Source organism: Urocitellus parryii, chromosome 6 (genome assembly GCF_045843805.1).
Source record: "Urocitellus parryii isolate mUroPar1 chromosome 6, mUroPar1.hap1, whole genome shotgun sequence".
Classification (NCBI taxonomy): Eukaryota; Metazoa; Chordata; class Mammalia; order Rodentia; family Sciuridae; genus Urocitellus; species Urocitellus parryii.
The window spans coordinates 65,662,903-65,684,955 of record NC_135536.1 but is presented as its reverse complement, the minus strand read 5'-3'; the positions used below and the strand labels follow the sequence as shown (position 1 = coordinate 65,684,955).

At 33.1% G+C, this 22,053-nt stretch overlaps 1 protein-coding gene and 1 pseudogene across 5 annotated transcripts in view; one reads left to right on the top strand and one right to left on the bottom strand.

Moving 5' to 3' along the window:
* Gphn (gephyrin) overlaps positions 1–22,053 on the top strand; it is a 602,355-nt gene that overhangs the window by 121,519 nt on the left and 458,783 nt on the right. For all 5 annotated transcript variants that reach the window (XM_077799519.1, XM_026385121.2, XM_026385119.2 and 2 more), the window contains exon 2: positions 15,714–15,792. In XM_077799519.1, the coding sequence (XP_077655645.1) occupies positions 15,714–15,792 (79 nt within the window). The remainder of the gene's footprint in view (positions 1–15,713; positions 15,793–22,053) is intronic.
* LOC113180283 (eukaryotic translation initiation factor 1 pseudogene) lies at positions 2,093–2,430 on the bottom strand (annotated as a pseudogene).

Genomic DNA, 22,053 nt, shown 5'->3' with positions numbered 1-22,053 from the left:
GATAATTTTTTGTGCTATCTTCTAGTTCACTGATTTTTTTTCATGGCTTCTCCAATCTGTTGTTGTTTTCAATCTCCATTGAGTTTTGTATTTCCTATTGTAGTTTCCAGTTATAAAATTTCCACATAGTGCTCTGTATTTTCTGTTTCCTTGGACATTTTCTGTTTCTTTGATGGTCCTTTCTGGTTTCTTAGTTTTGTTTTTATTTGGTTAGTGTTTACATGATTTTTTTAAATGAAGCATTTTTACTAAAATCTCTGTCAGATACATTAATGTCTTTACTGTCTTGATATTTGCACATGCCAGTTTTCTTGTCTTCCTTTTATTTTGAGATTGTCCTGGTTCTTTATTTGACAATTGATTTTTAATTGTAACTTGTACATTTGATGTATTATGTTATGTGATTGTGGACTTTACTTCAGTCTTATCTAGTCACTGGCTCATTTGCCCTATCAAGTAGGTAAAGGGAAAATGGCGCTGCTTCTATACTGCCAGATTATGATGCAAATCAGATTTTCCAATTATACTCTTTGATAGTTGAGGTTGAGGGTTGAGGTCTGTATGTTACCATCGAGTGAACATGCTAGTTTGGCTCCTTGCTACGTCTTTACTTATTGTTCATTGGCAAGGATTGGTAGGAGAACCTTTGTGGGGATGAAAGAAGATATTTGAGAGGTTTCACAAAGAACTTATATTTTGATGTAAATTCTGACCAGAAATATAAAGAACATAAATCCATTAAGTACCTTCTTTGAAAATTCATGGACACGTGCTATACTCATGAATGCAGAAAAAATTATAATATCACACAGCTCTTTTTCATAACTGGAAAGCTTACTTTGTTCCTAAGTACCTAGCTGTTGCTGAGGCTGGCTTTGAACTCATGTTCTTCCTCACTCAACTTAAAGTTGCAAAAAGACCTCTACTGTGGAAATTACAGAACACTGAAGAAAAAAATTTAAGACACTAGAGGCTTGAAAGATGTCCCATGTTCATGGATCAGCAGAATTAATATTGCTAAAATGGCATACTACCAAAAGTGACTTACAGATTCAAAATATCAATGACATTTTTAACAGACCTAGAAAAAACAATCCTAAAATTTTTATGGAAGCATTAAAGACCCAGAATATCCAAAGTAATTCTTGATGGACAACAGTTTTTGAGATACCAGAATTCAAAATATATTATAGAACCATAGTAACAAATACTGCATGATACTGGCATAAAAACAGACATGTATCCAACATAATAGAATAGAGGACACAGATAAACCCACACATCTACAGTCATATGAACCTTGAAAAATGTGTCAAAAATATTTTTTGGGGAGGGAAAAAGCCTCTTTAAGAAGTGGTTCTGAGAAAGGTGGATATCTATAGGCACTGGGCAGCTGTTGCTAGTGAGTTGCAGGCTATAGCTAGCTACAGGACTGATAACATCAGTTTAGAATTTGTTCCCTTGTCAAAAGTTTGACTGATATTAAGCTGGCCTCACATTCTGTTGTTTTGGACACCCCTTAGCTAGAATACATCTAGTCAAAAAGAAGACCTTGGTGGCAAGCCAGATGTCACATCACCTCACTGGAAGGAAGATGGCCTCTGAGTTCTGCCCACTTGGTCAGGTTAGACACCAGGGATTCTTTTTAAAAAACAAAATGAAACAAAAAACCCTCCAAAATTACCAAAGGCTCCCTTCTAGTGGTACAGCTGCCTTACCCCATTCCTCCTGATCAGGTCATGACACTTTTAGAGCAGGGGCCTCAGCTGAGGGAGAGTTGAGAAGCTTCTGGTCAGACATAGTCATCTGATCTTGGGGCTCTGGGCTTTGCTGAAACATCACGTTATTGCCTTGTAGACCCTGCCAGGCACCTGCTGCTTGACCTCTGTTTAAATGAGGGACTTCAAGACTAGACAGCATGGCTCTTTTCAGCTTATTGTATGAAGGAGTTACACTAGTCCAAGTTAAAACCGGACTCTAAATGGTTACATTATACAAACTGTGAGGTTTTTAAACTTGTGACAAGGGACAGAAGGGAAATTCTACTCATTGCAAGGAAATCCTCACTTAAGCTTCAGTGAGCCACAAGCCCTTAAAACCTATGAACCTTCAACTGATCGTCCTTAGCCAGTCCAATCTCTACCAGGAACTGGCATATGTTCTTGCACTGGTCACCCTGTAGCTGAATTACTTCTCCATATTCTGTATGCTCAATTTCAGTATCATTGCCAGCAAATTTCTTCTTAAATGGCTTCACTAGTTTTTATCGTAATCATCAGCGATCCCTTGGACAGTAGTAAAGGTCTTCCTGCCGTTTCTCTGCTGAATTCTTATATGGATATAATCTTCAGTGCCAGCAGGAAGCAGGTCATCACCCTTACTTGCATCAGCAAAGGGTTCGAAAGAATGGAGGTTCTGGATACCAGACATATGATAGGATTCCTTTTCTTTGGTGGAAATGGTCTGAGGAAGGCAGCTGCGGGAGAAGGCATGCGGTGGGGATGGAGCGTAGGGAAGTGAGGGGGCTCGAGGAGGAGGCTGCTGAGTCCTCGGCTGCTGAGTGGCTGGGGCTTTCTTTTATTTTTTTATTGATGTTTTTGAAAAATAAATGACGGTGGAATGCATTACAATTCTTGTTCCACGTATAGAGCACAATTTTTTCACATCTTTGATTGTATATAAAGTGTGCTCATATCAATTCATGTCTTCATAAGTGTATTTTGGATAATGATGTCTATCACATTCCACCATCCTTGCTAAGACCTTCCCCCTACCTTTTCCTCCCACCCTTCTGCACTATCTAGAGTTAGTCTATTCCTCCCATGCTCTCCCTCCCTACCCCACTGTGAGTCGGTCATCTTATATCAGAGAAAACCTTCAGCATTTTTTTTGGGGGGCGGGCCATTGTATAACTTCACGTAGCATTATCTTCTCCAATGGCATCCATTTACCTGCAAATGCTATGATTTTATTCTCTTTTATTGCCAAGTAATATTCCATTGTGTATATATGCCACATTTTTAATCCATTCATCTACTAAAGGGCATGTAGTTTGGTTCCACAGTTTAGGTATTGTTAATAATGCCTATAAACATTGATGTGGCTGTGTCCCTGTGGTATGCTGTTTTTAAGTCCTTCGGGTATAGACAAGGAGAAGGATAGCTGGGTCAAATGGTGGTTCCATTCCCAATTTTCCAAGGAATCTCCATACTGCTTTCCATAGTGGTTACACCAATTTACAGTCCCACCAGCAATGTATGAGTGTACCTTTTCTCCCACATTCTTGCCAACACTTACTCTTATTTGTCTTCATAATAGCTGCCATTCTGACTGGAGTGAGATGATATCTTAGAGTAGTTTTGATTTGCATTTCTCTGATTGCTAGAGATGATGAACATTTTTTCATATATTTGTTAATTGATTGTATATCTTCTTCTGAGAAGTGGCTGTTCAGGTCCTTGGCCCATTTATTGATTGGGTTATTAGCTTTTTGAGTTCTTTATATACCCTAGAGATTAGTGCTTTATCTGATGTGTGAGGTGTAAAAGTTTGCTCCCAAGATGTAGGCTTTCTATTCACCTTACTGATTGTTTCTTTTGCTGAGAAGAAGCTTTTCAATTTGAATCCATCCCATTTATTTTTTCTTGGTTTTAATTCTTGCATAATAGGAGTCTTATTAAGGAAGTTAGGGCCTAATTCCACACGATGAAGATTAGGGCCTACTTTTTCTTCTAATAGACCCAGAGTCTCTGGTTTAATTCCTAGATCCTTGATCCACTTTGATGTTTTGTGCATAGTGAGAGATAGGGGTTCAATTTCACATTGTTACATATGGATTTCTAGTTTTCCCAGCATCATTTATCTTTTCTCCAATGCATATTTTTTGTTCCTTTGTCTAATATAAGATAATTGTAATTGTGTGGGGTAGTCTCTGCATCCTCTATTCTGTACCATTGGTCTACAAGTCTGTTTTGGTGCCAATACCATTCTGTTTTTGTTACTATTGCTCTGTAGTATAGTTTAAGGTCTGGTATAGTGATGCCACCTGCTTCACTCTTCCTGCTAAGAATTGCTTTAGCTATTCTAGATCTCTTATTTTTCCAGATGATTTTCATGATTGCTTTTTCTCTTTCTATGAGGAATGCCATTGGTATTTTGATCCGGATTGCTTAAATCTGTGTAGTGCTTTTGGTAGTATGGTCATTTTGATAATATTAATTCTGCCTATCCAAGAGCAAGGTAGATATTTCCATTTTCTAATTTATTATTTTATTTTATTTATTTTATTTCTTTATTTCTTTTATTTCTTTATTTCGGGTTCTATAGTTTTCATTGCATAGATCTTTCACTTCTTTCATTAAGTTGATTCCCAAGGTTTTTTTTTTTTTTTTTTTGAGGCTTTTGTAAATGGGATAGTTTTCCTCATTTCCTTCTCAAAGGATTTGTGACAGATGTACAGAAATTCCTTTGATTTCTGGGTGTTGATTTTATATCCTGCTACTTTGCTGAATTCATTTATTAGTTCTAGTACTTTTCTGGTGGAGCTTTTTGGGTCTTCTAGTTATAGAATCATATCTTCAGCAAATAGTGCTAATCTAAATTCTTCTTTTCCTATACGTATCCCTGTAATTTCTTTTGTCTATATAATTACTCTGGCCAGTGTTTGAAGAACTGTGTTAAATAGAAGTGGTGAAAGAGGGCATCCCTGTCTTGTTCCAGTATTTAGAGGGAATGCCTTCAATTTTTCTCCATTTAGAATGATGTTGGCCTGGCGCGTAGCATAGATAGCCTTTATGATGTTGAGCTATGTTCCTGTTACCCCTAGTTTTTCTAGAGTTTTGAACATGAAAGGTTCTGTATTTTGTCAAACTGCGTCTATTGAGATGATCACATGATTCTTGTCTTTGAGTCTATTGATGTGATGAATTATATTTATTGATTTCCATATGTTGAACCACCCTTGCATCTCTGGAATGTGGTGCACTTGATTGTCGTGCACTATCTTTTAGATATCTTTTTGTATTCAATTTGCCAGAATTTTATTGAAGATTTTCGCATCCATGTTCATTAGAGATATTGGTCTGAAGTTTCCTTTCTTTGATGTGTCTTTGCCTGGTTTTGGAATCAGGATGATATTGGCCTCATAGAATGAGTTTGGAAGTGTTGCTCCCTTTTTTTGTTTCCTGAATAAATTGAAGAGTATTGGTATTACTTCTTCTTTAAAGGTCTTTTGGAACTCAGCTGTGTATCCATCCTGTTCTGGGCTTTTCTTGGTTAGTAGGCTTCTGATGGTGTCTTCTATTTCATCACTTGATATTGGTCTGTTTAAATTGTGTATCTGATCCTGATTCAATCAGGGCAAATTGTATGAGTTCAGAAATTTGTTGATGCCTTCAATATCATCTATTTTTTGGAGAATAAGTGTTCAAAATAATTTCTAATGATCCTCTGTATTTCTGTAGTGTCTGTTATGATATTGCCTTTTTCATCACATATTCTGGTAATTTGATTTTTTTCTCTCGTTTTCTTTTTTAGTATAGCTAAGGGTCTGTGAATTTTATTTAGTTTTTCAAAGAACTTGTTTTATCAAGTTTTTCAATTGTTTCTTTTGTTTTGATTTCATTGACTTCATCTCTAATTTTAATTATTTCTTGACTTCCACTGCTTTTGCTGTTGATTTATTTCTTCTTTTTCTAGGGCTTTGAGATGTAATATTAAGTCATTTATTTGTTGACCTTTTCTTCTTTTAAGGAATGAACCCCATGCCATGAACTTTCCTCTTAGTATAGTACTGCTTTCATAGTGTCCCAGAGATTTCGATGTTGTTTCTGTGTTCTCATTTATCACTAAGAATTTTCAAATTTCTTCCTTGATGTCTTCTCTAACCCATTGTTCATTCAGTAGTATATTGTTTGTCTCAGAAGGTGTTGGAGTAATTTTTATTTTGTCATTGCAGAAACTGATCCAATTTCATTCCATTATGATCTGATAAAATGTATGGTAGTATCTCTATTTTTTTGTAGTTGCTAAGAGTTGCTCTGTGGTATAATATATGCTCTATTTTAGAGAAGGATCCATGTGCTGCTGAGAAGAAATTGTATTCTCTTGTTGAAGGATGAAATATTCTATTTATGTCAGTTAAGTCAAAGTTATTAATTGTATTATTGAGATCTATAGTTTTTTTTTATTCAACTTTTGTTTGGAAGATCTATCTAGTGGTGAGAATGGTGTGTTAAATTCACCCAAGATTATTGTGTTGTAATCAATTTGAACTTTGAACTGAGAAGAATTTGCTTGATGAACATAGTTGCTCTATTTTGGGGGGCATATATATTTGTGATTGTTATGTCTTGTTGGTGTTTGGTTCCTTAAGCAGTATGTAATGTCCTTATTTATAACCTTTTGATTATTTTGGCTTGAAATCTACTTTTTTTTTTTTTTGATAGAGTATGGAAACCCCTGCTTGCTTCTGCAGTCCATGTGAGTGGTATGATTTTTTTCCCAACCTTTCACCTTCATTCTGTGTATGTTTATTCCTATCAGATGAGTCTCCTGGAGGCAGCGTATTGTTGAGTCTTTTTTAAAAAATCCAATATGCTAGCCTATGTCTTTTGATTGGTGAGTTTAAGCCATTAACATTCAGGGTTATTATGGAGACATGGTTTGTATTCCCAGTATGTGTTTATTTTTGTTATTTAAGTTGACTTGATTTTCTTCTTTGATTAGTTTTTCCTTTAGGGTACTACCTCCCTCTGTTGATTTTCATTGTTTTTCATTTCCTCTTCATCGAATATTTTTCTAATGATGTTTTGAAGTACATGTTTTCTAGCTGTAAATTCTTTTAACTTTTCTTTATCAAATGTAAAGCTTACTTTTGCTAGATACAAACAAGATTCTTGGTGGGCATCCATTTTTTTTCAGAGCTTGATATATATTGTTCCAGGATCGTCTTTTAGGGTCTGTTTGAAAAATCTGCCATTAACCAGGAATCTGGAGTTAACCAGGGTGGGAAGGCGGGTCCTAGTGCAGGGCTCCTGGACGTGGGGAGTGGCACCTGCCAGTCCCTGCAGGTAGACTGCACCTCATGGGTCTCTTTTTAGGACCACTTGTATGACTTGAGCCCTGGTACTATCTCCCTATCTTGCCTGGAGATTTCTGAGATCCTGGTGTCTCTGTTAGGCTCCAAACCTTAGCCCCATCTCCCTCTCCCTTAGTAGTTCCCAATTGAGGGAAGTCTCATACTGTGGCTGCCATGGGCAGAGCCCTGGTTACATTGTTCACCTGTCCAACTGAGAGTTGTTTTGAGTTGGGCAGTTAGTGTGTTGGGTTACACCACAGGGGAGAGAGAGGAGTTGGAAACCTGGTACCTGGCCAGCTGGAGATCCAATCTGGGAGCTCCCCCCACATAATATGGCGATGGGGGTGAGCCAAGATGGAGGCATCCTGCTTCCAGTGCCAGTGTGTTGGGTTGAGTGGGGGGAGCCAGGCAATGACATTGTGCTATGAGTAGGTAGCAGCTGAGTGACCTGCATGGGAGCAGATCGAAGTCTGGGAGTTATGCAGAGGTGCTGATAGGTGATTTTGCAAATGCGCTTGCGAACCCTAGTTGGCTAGAACTTTGGGCTTTCGATGTCTGGAGTCAAGAGTCTGGACCTGAGGCTCAGAGCTCTGTGTGGGGTCACAGCATTGGTGATTTCTGTGGGAAGCAGCTGTATAGGGGTCCTCTAACACTCTCCGAGATGCAGTATTCTGAACAGGTGAGATCTGGATCATGGATTGACAAAGAATGCTTCTCTTGATGATTTTCTACCTGCTGAATTATTTTTATTTCTGTTAGAAGAGTGTTGAAATCTGTGAGTATAGTAATGTGTTCATCTATTTTTCCTCAAAATTCTATTAGTTTTTGCCTCATATAATTGTTTATACATTGTTTACTGCATACATAGTAGAGATTGGTATATTTTGGAAAATAGATCCCTTTAGCATATTGTAGTGCTCCTCTCTATCCCTATCCTCCATCCCTGGTTTTAAATTTGCTTTACCTTAAATTAATACAGTCATTCCTGTTTTCTTATGATTAGTGTTATCATATCTCACTCAATTCACTTTAAATCTATATGTGTTTTTATAGTTTTAAGGAGTCTCCTGCAGATCACATATAGGTGAGTTGTTTTTAGTTTCAGTCTGAAAAGCTGTTTTTTTTAAACATATGCATTTAGATCATTGGCATTAACAGCAATTATTGTTATAGTTGCATTAATAGCTACCATATTTATTAACCTTTTAAATTTTGAGATGTTATCTTGCTGTGTTGCCCAAGTTGGCCTTGAACTCCAGGGATCAAGTGATCTTCCTACCTTGCATATAGGTGCATGTTACCATGCACAACTTGTGGATATTTTTATTTCTTGACTGTATTCTTTCTTTCTTTTTATTTATCTTCCACTCTTTGTCTGCTTTTTATGGTTTAGTTGAACATTTTACATAATTTGAGTTTCTCTACAATTAAGTATATACATTATGCTTGTGCTTTTACTATGTGTGTGTGGGGGGGTAGTTGTCTTAGTGACTACAATATATATTTACTCCTTAACCCAGTAGACTTTCAAATAGCACTCTATTGCTTCATGGATAGTGTAAACACCTTTTAGTAACTAAATAATCCCATTTTCACCTTCTGCATCTTGTCATTCATTTAACTCATATATAATCTTTCAAAAGTGGCCTATACATACATACATGATAAAAAACATTAATCTATAATTATTTTGAACAAACCATTATGTTAGATTAAGTTTAAAGAAAAGTTCTTGTATTATCTTCATTTATTCTTTTTAGAATCATGTTCTTTCTTTCTTTTCATAGATCCAGATTTATATGGTTTTTTTTTTTCTTTCTTACTTTAGCTGAATGTGGTGGCACATGCCCATAATCCCAGCAATTTGGGGGCTGAGGGAGGAAGATCAGAAATTCAAAACCAGCCTCAGCAATTTAACAAGACCCTGGCTCAAACTAAAAATAAAAGGAACCCAAGGATATGGCTTAGATTAAGCACCCCTGGTTCAATCTCTGTTATAAGAAAACAAGTTCTTTTGACATTTATTGTAAGTCAGGGATATTAGCAAAAATTACCTTGATTTTTTTATTATATCAAAATATCATTGCCCTGCTTTTTCAAAGAATTATTTTGTAGACTACAGAATTCTAGGTTTTATTCTTTTAACACTTAAATATTTCACTCTGATCTATTCTTTTTTGTATAGTTTTTGAGAAGTTGGATGAATTCTTATCTTTTTTCCTCTAAAGTAAGTTCTTTCTATTCCTCTGACTTCATTGAGGATTTTTTCTTTATCTTACTCTTCTGTATGTTGAATATAACATGACTATGTGTAGTATTTTTGGTATTTATCCTGCTTAATATTCTCTGAGTTTCTCAAATTTGCATTTTGATGGTTTGTTTAAAATTATAACTTATTATTGCTTCAAGTATTTTTTTCTATCCCACTGTATTCCATATACATTCCTAACTTTGGTAGTTGTCCCTTGGTTCTTGGATGTTAAGTTCTATTTTTCTTTTTTTGCTTTTTAAATAAGTGTTTGTTTTCTCTCCTTTGTCGTTTTGGAGGTTATTCTGATTTGTCTTTGAGCTCAGAGATTTTTTTTTAACCTTTGTCCAGTCTATTAATAGGTTCACCAAAGACATTCTTCCTATTACAATTTCATTTTAAAATCTGTCACATTCCTTTTTGATTCTTTCTTAGGATTTCCATCTCTCTGCTTACATTGCCTGTCTGTTCTTTCATTGCTGTCTGCCTTATCCATTAGGGCCCTTAGATTATAACTATAGTTAATTAAAATTCGATCTGATAACTCAGTATTCCTGTCATGTCTGGTTCTAATGCTTGCTCTATTTTTTCATTTTGTTTTGTGTTTTTTTCTTTTTACCTTTTAGTATGCCTTGTAATTTTTTTTATATAGACAGTTATGATCTGCTTTGTAAAAGGAATTCCTGTCATTGGCTTCTAGTAATGTGGTGGTAAATTGTGGGTAGAAGGAAAATATTCTACAGTCCTGTGGTTTGGTCTGTCTTTTACTCACTTTTTTATTCTAGACTTATAAATTTGCAAGTATTTTTCAATTTTTAACAGCTTGGTTGGGACAGGGTGGTTAGAATTGGCTATAATTGTGTACATTTTCCTTCTCACATTTTATTTAACACATGATAAAATCCTAGCAAATTATGCTCTCCTTGAATAATATTTTTCTGTATGCAGACCTTGTTGTAAAGAAGTGTGGTCTGCCATATTTTAAAATGTTTCCTTTTACCCCTCCCACTGGTGGATTCTCAAGACAATTTATCTGATATTTATTTATAAGAATCTGGTTGTGCTCCTGAAGGTAAAATTCATCAGGTTGTGGTTTTGTGTGTCTGATATGCACAACTGGCTCCTCCTAGAGCTTTTGACTTTCAGACTTGTTAACACCAAAATATCAGCATTTATCAAGTATAATTCAGGTTCTTTTACTGCTGTATTAGTTTCTGTGGAGAATTTTTTCCTGGATTTCTATAGTGGTAAATGATCTGTCTGTTGGACTCCCTAGTTGTGAGAGCAGTAGTTTGCTGTGACCTCACTTCTCTTATGAATCTAAGAGAAGTTGTTGGTTTTTCAGTTTGGTTGACTGTTTCCTTGTGGTTAAGGCTGAATGGTAACTTTTATGCTTCTTACAGAAAGTAAAAGTCCTCTCTTATTTATTTATGTACCCAATTCAGTTTGTTCACTAATAATTCTTCATATTTAGTTCATACTCTTTAGTAGAGGATTTAAGTGAACTTTTCTTATACTAGATTGAAAGTGTTTGGATTTAGATGTGGAAGAGAAATATAGATTGAGCATCTCTTATCTGAAACGCTTAGAACCGGAAGTGTTTTGGATAAATTTGTTGAAATCTATAGTGTAAATTTATATTTAAAAATTGTCAGTTGCTTTTACGGGGTCATTTCTTCCTTTTGAGTTTTATTTCATTGAATATTTAGAAGCTAAATAATAAATAAGTTATTGATTCATTTTTACTGACTCCTTAGCAATTTTCAAATTGTTAAGTGCTTTATTTTCATGGTCATAAACATGAGACAGTATTGTCTACTCAGGATTGTAAATATTGTGCTTAGATCCTCCCATATAGTATTTTAAACATGAACTTTTAAAGATAGTAATTCTCTTACTACAGAAAAATCCTTCCTGATTATAGAAAGGTAGGATATTAATGGCATCTATAAAGAAAGAGGGGCTAGGGATGTAGCTTAGTGGTAAAGGACACAAAATCTGGGCATGCACAATATTCCTGGGTTCAGTCCGTTTCACTGAAAAGAGAAAGAGATAATCTGATGGGGGATAATCCATAAACGCAATATAAAGATTTAATCAAAAATCCGTTGGTTATAAATAATAGTACATTATAGTTGCAGTGTTTAGGACATAATGAATATCAACTAATGCCTTGACTCTAGACTAGAAAGATGAGTATATACAGAGAAAAATCCTTATTGTTAGTTTAGATCCCTCCTAAATGGTCTATTTTATAAATATGTCCAAGAATTTCATAAGTTTGAGTGCCAATTCTTGCTGATAATAGATAAACCATCATTTTCATTTATAAATTAAGGGAGGGTATCCGGGAACAATGGTGCATGCTTGTAATCCCAGCTGCGGGGACAGCTGAGGCAGGAGGATCCTGAGTTTAAAGCTAGCCTCAGAAATTAGTGAGGTACTAAGTAACTCAGTGAGACCCTGTCTCTATATAAAATGTTAAAAAGGGCTGGAAATGTGACCCAGTGGTTGAGTGCTCCTGGGTTCAATACCCTGCACAAAAATGAATAAATACATGAATAAATAATAGAATAGAGAGGGTAGAACTTAATGTTGTTTTGATGTGAGTGTGTATCTCAGTTTGTATCAAATTTCATTATTAAAATTTCCTAAAGTAAAATCTTTTAAGGCATTCTAATATATAAAACAAATAAAAACAGAGCTGTTTGGCTGGAAAGGGGGAAGGAATACCATTGATTTTTCCGTAGAACCCATGAGATATCATGTAGCATTCTTACCAAATCATTTGACTGAAAGATTCCTGTTGTTTATTCCACCTATAAAAATCTGCATTTATTGAATAATGCTTTGGAATGGCATTTATTAAAATGATAAATTTTCATTAAATAAATTTTAATATTATATAGTTATAGAAATGCATGGCAATCCAAAATAATGAGATATATATGAGGACTATGTCAGTATGACATAGTGATTAAGATTGTAGACTCAAGTTACAGGGCTTGGGATCTCCTAATAACTGCTGTTATTAGCTGTTTGATCAGTAGTGAAATGCTTAATCTCTCCATGCTTCAGTTTTCTCCTTTGTAAAATGAGAATACATGTAGTATTAACACTGTATGATTGTGTCAATTAAGAGAGATAATTAATGTGAACTGCTTAGTATATCGATATCAACTCATGACTATAGATCAGAAGGATGGACATTTATAGCAAAATAGCTAGTTAAGAATTTTACTTAGGATTTTTTAAATGGAGTATCTCAAGGAATTTTCCATTCTTCTGTCAAAGCTAATTATGACATGAACCAGGTTGGGATACAAGTTTATTAAAATTTTTGTATTAGTACTGTTCATTTTGACTACATGCTCTAGTGCCATTTCTCCTGTTTTGTGTGACTTACGTGATGGCATAATGCATAATTTTTATTAATCAGTGGAGCTAAGTTCTTAGTAATTCTAGTAGGTGTCATACACTGAAGAAAGAAAAACAGAAAAATTTAATAACCAAAAAATGATTGATTTTGATGTGGTTTAGACATGAAAACACAGTCACTAGCTTCTTAAATTGTAGTGTTTTTTTTAAAAATTATGATTCAAAATCAAAATCCTTTGCATTGATGACAAATCTGAACTAGAAATGATAAATTTATTTAGTAGGAAACCAAAGTTTCAGAATTTTTTTTTAGATTTCTTGTTCTGATTCTGACTGAAAATTTGGATGCGACTTGTATTTAGAAAAATGTCTTCCTTAGCAGAAGTTGTTTTACATATAGCTGACTAGAATGTCATTAAAAGACCAAAGGTTGGGCTGGGGATGTGGCTCAAGCAGCAGTGCGATCGCCTGGCATGCACAGGGCACTGGATTCGATCCTCACCACCACATAAAAATAAAATAAAGATGTTGGTATCCACCAAAAACTAAAAAATAAACATTAAAAAATTCTCTCTCTCTCTCTCTTAAAAAAAAAAAGACCAAAAGTTTATTCCATTTTAATTAAGCCTCCCAAACTCTCAAACTCCCAAGCTCTGAAGTTTATAACTAAGCTGTTCTCCTTGGCAAGATGGGCAAGAAACAGTATGAAAACAAATTTATGGTATAAAATATACCTTCAATTTTGGTTAAACTCAGCTGGAAAACAACTTTTCTTATAGTCTTATAGCGTGCAACATTCATTCATTCATTCATTCATTCATTCATTTATGTTGCTGCTGTGGAAATAGTAAAGAGATTTCTGTTCAATTTTGGAAAATCAGAAAATTTGCAACAAATCAACAATTTGGGCTCAGTGTCTAGTAAACATAGTTTGAAAATTATATATTAACCTAAATTACTCTTCTGATTACAAACACAATGAAAAGAATATTTTATTACAATTAGTAAGGAATGAATCCTAACTTTTCCACTTTCCAATTTTTAATGAAAAATTGTTTATATGTATAAATCATTTATATCAATGGCATATCTAGATTTTGAGAACATAAAACTTGTAATTTTAAGGGTCCAATAAAAGTTATATAAAATATAAATAAAAATGTAATATTATGTCTTTGAATGGACACTAAAAGTGTTCTTCTTTTTTCTTATGTATATTTCAGTTGCAACCCTTAAGTTGTAATTGAAAATAATCACTATTTTTATGCTAATAATGAGAAAAAGTTTTGTATGTGTATATTAGTTTTTGTTTGCCTCTGTTTTTTATTTTTTATTTATATATGACAGTGGAATGCATTACAATTCTTATTACACATATAGAGCATAATTTTTCATATCCCTGGTTGTATACAAAGTATATTAACACCAATTTGTGTATTCATACCTGTACTGTGGATAATAATGATCATCACATCACTATCATTAATAACCCCATGCCCCTCCCTTCCCCTCTAACCTCTGTTTTTGATGGATATTTTGGCAACCTATGTATGGACTTTTAGATATGTAGTTTTTCTCCAGCATTGATAATTTACCTTGTTTTCTGGATTCCACAGTTTCTATTTGAATACTTAGTTTAGGTTTTGTTTGTTGTTACTGGGGATTAAACCCAGGGGCACTTAACCACTGATGCATATCTCCAGCCTCTTCTTGTATTTTGTTTAGAGACTGGGTCTTGCTGAGTTGCTTACAGCCTGGATAATTTCCTGAGGCTGGCCTTGAAGTCTTTCTGTCTCAGCCTCCTGAGCCGCTGGGATGATAGATACCCTCCACCATGCCTGGCTAATTTTTGTCATTTTTAACTTCTAGTTGTGGTTTTCTCTTATTTTTTCTATTTTATTTTGTTGTTGTTGATGCTGGTACTGCTGTTTTTATTGTTATGTTAAGGTTCTGTGAATGAAACCCAGGACCCTGGATATGCTAGGCAAGTGCTCTCCCACCTAGCTACATCCCCAACCCTTTCTTTGACTTTTCTTAATGTGGTATTAGCTATACTTCCTAAGGCTACTTAATATATTGAATCAATTTTGGTATATTTACAGTAATTTTTAATTATTTCTGATGGTTCTCCTTTCATTCTTTCCTTTCACTTTGTTATGACTCTTAATACATTTGATTGTTTGATTCCCACATCTTTTGTGCTCTGTTGTTTCACATTTTCTCTTGCTCTGTCAGTTTGCACATTTTCAGCTCATTTATCTTCAAGTTCACTAATCCTGTCTTTTGTTGTGTTGAAATATCTATGAAACTTGCCTGCCAAATTCTTAATTTCATGTTCTATTTTTTATTTCTAAAATTACTAGTTTTTTCATTGATTTTAATTCTTTATTGAAGTTCTATGTTCTCACTTAGTGTGAACAGTTTTTTTTTTCTATTTTCTGTAACTTATGTTAAATAATTTTCTTAAAGTTTTCTGACTCATTTGTGGATCTCCTTGGAGTTATTCTTTGTCTCTTGATTATTGGTTAGACTTTTCTCTTTGTCATATTTGTAATTTTTATTGTATATAATAAGTGTTGTTTATAATGGAATAGTAGAATGTTAGTTTTTATGAATGTTAGTTTTTAAAAATCTTAAATTAGATATTTAGAATTGCTAATCAGCTTCCAAAACTTTTGTATTTTTTGGCTCTGGTAGATTCTGTCTGTCATACCAGTCCACACACATCAGTGAGGTTTTATGGGGGTTTTAAACAAACATGTGCATTATTTTACATCTTATATTTATATATGGTCTGTGTACTTAAATTAGTAGTTATTGAAATGTTGACTTATTTACTTAAAATTAACATTTGCTACTTAATCTACCCATCCTGAAATATAGTGAATATTGAAGTTTGGAAAAAAAATTTAAAGGCCAATTTTCATTTTAAAATTATTTTTGTCAGTAGTAGCTTAAATGAAATGTAATAAAATATTAATCTTCGTTTTTCTTCTCTTTTCTATGTAGTGAGTGATAGTTGCTTCAGGAATCTTGCAGAAGACCGCAGTGGGATAAATCTCAAAGATCTTGTACAAGATCCTTCTTTGTGAGTATTTGCTTTTTAATACTAAGTATAATTTAAAACTTTATTATTGGTGTTAACTTTTTAAAAGAATTATAACTGAGAAATATTTTATGGCTCAGTAGTTTCTTCTTTTTGAATAATTTGTTTTACATGTAGTAAAACTGGATGGAATAGATTCTTTTTAGGAATAGAAGAGATTTCAGAAGATGGAATTATGTCATCATAAACTTAACTTTCAAGAAGCAGATTTTTTGGCTGATGTTATCTTTCTAATGTGATAGTAAATAGTGGACAGGAAAAATGATTTGCTTGGAAAAGTGAGATCAAATTTGTTCATATCAATTTAAAGCTTCATTGAATATATTTTAAATATTTATTTGTATTTACAGCTAGAAACACGAATAAGTTTTATATATAATAACCATATATACTCAAACATATTGGATCTAGTTTAATTTTCTGTATTATGAAACTCTACATGGCATTGGAATTTTAGAACTTGGAACAAACAACTAGCATGTGTTAGCACTGACTATTTTTGAACACCACAGTGGAAGGAATTCCTTAATTTTTCATCAATAGCCTTACTTACTTATTTACTTTCTTACTAAATCTATTTATTTATTTATTTTATTGACTCTCCTGAATGGTTCCATAGACATTTATACACATTCATATATGTCTAGCATTTTTTGAAGTAAGTGATTTTTCATGACTAGGTTTTTTGATTAGTATACATTTTGGTTTTGTTTCATGTTGTTTTTACTTGTTTGTTTATCTTCATTCTACTTCTCTTTTCTTTTGCTAAAAGCCAAATTCTTTTCTTCTGTCTTCCACTTCTCCTTTCATTTTTTAATTATTTTCTCTCCTCCTCCCTCATAACCATCTTATATCTATCTGTTCTCTTCCTGTTCACTCTTTGAAATTGTAAAACCTTTTGCAAACTTACTGTTTTTACTATGGGCAATAACTGATCACATCATTTCTGTTTATTGTGTCAATTACTATTGTAGATGTCATACTAGGAACTGTTTGGTTTAATGCTGTATATTGTTTAAATTGGATATCATTATTACTTTTTCCTCCCAAACCATGAAGTACTAGATACGTTCAGGGACACTATGAGGTTATATGGTTGAAACTCTTGCAACTCAGACTGATACTGATAATGGGTAGACATGCAAACAATGTGAAATAGCAATGAAACAAACAACCCCAAACAAACCAAAATACTTCAATAACAGAATCCGTCAACACTACAGTGGAAGAAATATCAGAGAAGGTTTGAAAGTTCAGAGTTAAATTGATATATGAGGTAAAGGATGATGTAAGGAGTGAAATCAAAGAGAAAATACAGGAAGGGAAAAATCACTTCAATGAAGAGATAAAGATTCTGAAAATGAAGCAGAAATGCTCGAAATGAAGAAATCAATAAACCAAATTAAAAATTCAATGGAAAGTATCACCAGCAGACTATACAACTCAGAAGATAGAGCTTTATGCAAGGAAGACAGAATAAGTGATGTTGAAAATAAAGTTGATCACGGAGAAAATATGTTAAGATACCATGAGCGGAAATTCTGAAAATACTGGATAACATGAAAAGACCAAATTTAAGATTTATTGGGAGAGATGAAGGCTCAGAGATACAAACCAAAGGAATGCATGGCACAATCTTCTAAGTGAAATATTATCAGAAAAATTCCCAAATCTTAAGAATGAAGTGGAAAAGTAAACAGGAGGCTTATAGGAACCAAATTCACAAAATTAGAACAGACCCCACCATTATGTTAGGCATATTATTGTGAAAATGCCTAACATACAGAATAAGGATACAATTTTAAAGGCTGCTAGAGAAAAATAGCCAGTCATATTTAGAGCTAAACCAATGTAGCTCTCAGCAGATTTTAGGAACCCAACCCTAAATGTTAGGAGGACTTGGAATAATACCAAGCTGTAAAGAAAATGGATGTCAACTGAGAATGCTATCCCCAGTAAAACTAAAGATGAAATAAGAACCATCCATGATAAAAAAGAAACTTAAAGGAATTCATAATTGAAAAGCCTACATTATAAAACTATTTCATGAAGAAGAAATGAAAAGTAAAAGTGAAAAACAGCAGAAGGAGGAACTAAACTAGAAGAATAGTCAATCAAAGGAAAAAATAATACAAATTAAAAACTAGGAATAAATGAAAATGATGGAATAAAAAATCATTTCTCAATAGTAACATTGAATGTAAATGTCCTACACTTGTGTCAAAAGGAATAGACTGGCAGATTAGATTTAAAAATAAGACATGACAATATGTTGTCTCCAGGAGACTCACAAGAGAATAACAGTGGAGGAAATAGTGGGACTGAAAAAAACTCAGGCTTGGATAATATTAATACTCAGAGCAGTATGTTCAGTATCTTAATCAGACAAGTCATCAGGTACAGAATTTCTATGAACAAAGTATAGAAATAAAATTGAATCATTTATTTGTATATATGTGTGTGTATGTATATATGTACATATGTGTTTACTCATATACGTATGTGTGTATCCACACATACATAAACAAATAAATGATGTTTACACCAAAAGTAGTCTGAGCTAGATGTGGTCCTTACTACCTGAAGGCAGATCAAAAGGGCAAAATTTAAATTATTTCATACTATAAATCTGTTTCAAGCTAATGGCATAATGATAGGTACTCTGTATTTTTTCTAACCTATAATACCTATCCCCAAATTTTGCTTCCACTGTAATAGAACAAATTACTAGACTTGAATGAACTGAGTGAGCTATTGGGCAAACATGATAAACATGGGAGAACAGATATTTAGTAAGTTGTGAATTTCTAAGCAAGACTTCCTGGTTTTGCAAGTAACTTTGGATCTGTTGTAATTATGGGAGCCGAATGTGGCTTTTGGCAAGGTTGAGGAGAAGTGGGTATCTGATGAGTTTTTTCAGTTTCTGAGAATACATGCTTCTTTCACAAGCCTGTAAGGGTTAAAGGTAAGACCATATGGATGCTTCTATTACAATCCTATAACTGTTAAGTCTAAGACAAAGAAGAGAAACTTGACATTCACTTTTAGCTGATTAACAGTCAAAATCAATGATTGAGACAAAAAAAATTCAAGAAATTGCTGGTTGTTTGAAAACAACAATTTGGTTCTTTGAAAAAAAAATAAATGAAATTGATAAACCCTTACCCAAACTAACCAAAAGAATTAGGTGAAAAAACTTGAATTATTAAAATTCATAATGAAAAAGAAATACCACCAGAGACATACAGAGGATAATCAGAGACTGTTTTGAAAAATTATACTGCTTAAGGTTTTATTTGAATTAATAATTTGCATGCATGCTAAATTTCAAAATAAATGACTATTTTTATAGCTTATCTTCTGTTTATGGTTATGAATATTTTAAAGTTGATTTCCCTTGCTATATGTATAATTTATTAGTTTGTGTTGTGTTATACATATTCTTACTGTTGTGGTTTCTCAGTAGGATATTGAAATGTGTTGTCAAGTTTATCTTGATGTCATCACATATTAAAAACATGTAAGTTTACATAATTTTCATCCAAACAAGAAGTCATTATTACCATGATATTATTATTTCTTCTCTTTAAGTATAGAAATGTACACTATTTAAGGTATAAAAATAATTTATAACATTTCTTCTGGAGAGATGACTACTATTTACAAAATACATACTGTAAAATATTTAAATTATATTATTTGTTTTAAATTATATACAGTTGTATTTTCTATGGAGATGATTCTTAAATTCTCAATACTTTTAAATCCCTTTGAATATATGCTGCAGATAAGACTCAAAGCATCTTATCATATTTGTGTTTTAGATTCCTTGTTGTTTATTTTTATTGGAATAGTTATTTAAACTTAGATAAAAGAAAACATACAAGAGAAGAACTATAAAAATTTGTTGGGACTATATATGATGCCCATACAACTGTTTTGGGTGGGTGTTATAGCTGATTTTATGTCATGTATGTGGATGTGTTTAATTTACTAAGATTTTTTTAAAAATTAAGGACTATCTTAGGTGTGACCATTTTAGGTATGTGTTGTGTTTGACAGAGGAAAAGTTGTTTAATGCATGGAAGAATTGGCCATCTCAGAATACTGGAAGTATAATCCAGAATAAAGCATATTAGTAATTTTCCTTTGAGTCAAATAGGGAAATTTTTCCATTGCATGTATATGCCACATTTTGTTTATCCATCAGTGAACACTTATATAGCTTTTACCTTTTGGCTGTTGGGAGTAATGTTCCTATGAACATAAATGTACAAATAGGTCATTTGTATATATATCCAGAAGTGGAATTGCTGAATCATCTTTTGTTATTTTAATTTTTTGAAGAACCATCATAATTATTTTTTATAGCAACTGCACATTTTTTTTTACATTTTTTACATTCCCACAATTAATATATTAGGGTTCCAGTTTCTTTTTTTACATTCTCACTGACACTGCTATAATTTATTTTCGATAATAGCTATTCTAATGGGTATAAGATTATGACCCCGGCTGAGATTGTGGCTCAGTGGTAAAGTGCTTGCCTAGCATATGTGAGGCACTGGGTTTGATTTTCAGCACCACATAAAAATAAATAAAATAAAGGTATTGTGTTCATCTAAACTAAAATAGTACATTAAAGAATTATGACCCAAGAATCCAGTATGTGTTCTTGGTATTTTTGAAAATATTTTGGACACAATACTTTTATTTATTTATCTGTATGTGGTGCTGAGGATTGAACCCAGTGCCTCACCTGTTCTAGGTGGTGAGCCACAACCCCAGCCCTATTCTTGGTATTTTTAATTGAACTTTACCTTTTTTTATCTTGTCTTTAATAATGACTTCGATGCACCTCTTTTAGAAAGTAAAGGAGGAAACAGGTGGGTTTTTTTGATTGTTATAATACTGTTTTATATTCTGAAACAAACTATATAAAACTGTCAGTTCAATACAGAAATTCTCTTCACTGTTATTGCAAAGAATATTAAAAGCACAATTAAATCCATAGTAATTTTGTAACCATAGCATTTTAATAAATTTATCTTTCCAGTTTTGTATTGTTTTTCTTTCATTTTTGCTCTGCTGCTATTCTTATTATAACTCCTCTATATAGTGGTATTTTTGTTTTATAACTCACCTATAAAGATTGCTTTTTGGAAAAAATTCTTTTTGCCCCATATTTTTTATTGGCTCATTATACTTGTATGTAATGGTGGGATTTGGTACATATTCCTGCATGCTCACTATATAACAATATAGTTTGGCCAATATTATTCTCTAGTATTTCGCTTTTCCTTCTCTCCTTTCCTCCCCATGGTTCTACTTCTCTATTCTACTGATTTCCCTTTGATTTTCATAAGATCACCAGCCCCCTTACTTTTCTGGAAAGAAAATTTCTTTGATTAATTGATACCAGCTTGGAAGTGCAGTGCACTGATTAAAAAACAACAGTAGCAACCTGCTAATTAAAATATATTATGTCATATATTAGCAATTAAAGAATAACAATTTAAAGAAAAAAGGCAAAATTATATAGTTATATTTATGGATATTTTATTTTCCTTTGTGTACATTACAAATTTTACCACTCAATGGAATCTTTATTCTTTTGATCGTTGTGAAACACAGCCTCATCCCCCTGAGTATACTTGTCATCATACAACAGTCTGATTAAATGATATTTCAGTCCCTTGGATCATGGCATTAAATATGAAGGAAAGGCAGGATTTCTGTCTGAAAAGCAATCATCACTAAATATAGCTTGTACTTATCTGCTGGTGTTAAGGCAGGTTGCTATGGTGAATTGAATTTCTTAAAAATGACAGTCAGGAGAGGATAAACAGTGGTTTCTAAAGGGGTTATTTTCCATAGGGCATTACATTCTCATGTAGATGAATTTAGTTAATGTTTTTTTTATGAACTATTTATAACATTTTATTTTTAGAGTATATTTGAGGCCTTTATTATCTATTAAACAAAACAGAAGTGTTTTTGCATTCTTATCCTTTGTTTTCCTGTAGATAATACTTTCAAACACTATTGATGTTTTTTTACTTTGCCCTGCTTCCAGTATTTCTGCTAAATCTAGAAGAGCTATCAAAGTTGTCTTCGAAGCATAAAATTTTATTATTTTTAATTGTTTTCTTTTTAATTTGATGAATTACATATTTTGGTTTATAAGGCATATTGGTACAATACAGTTTAATCTTGGTTGGTGCTATGGTGTTGTTATACTAT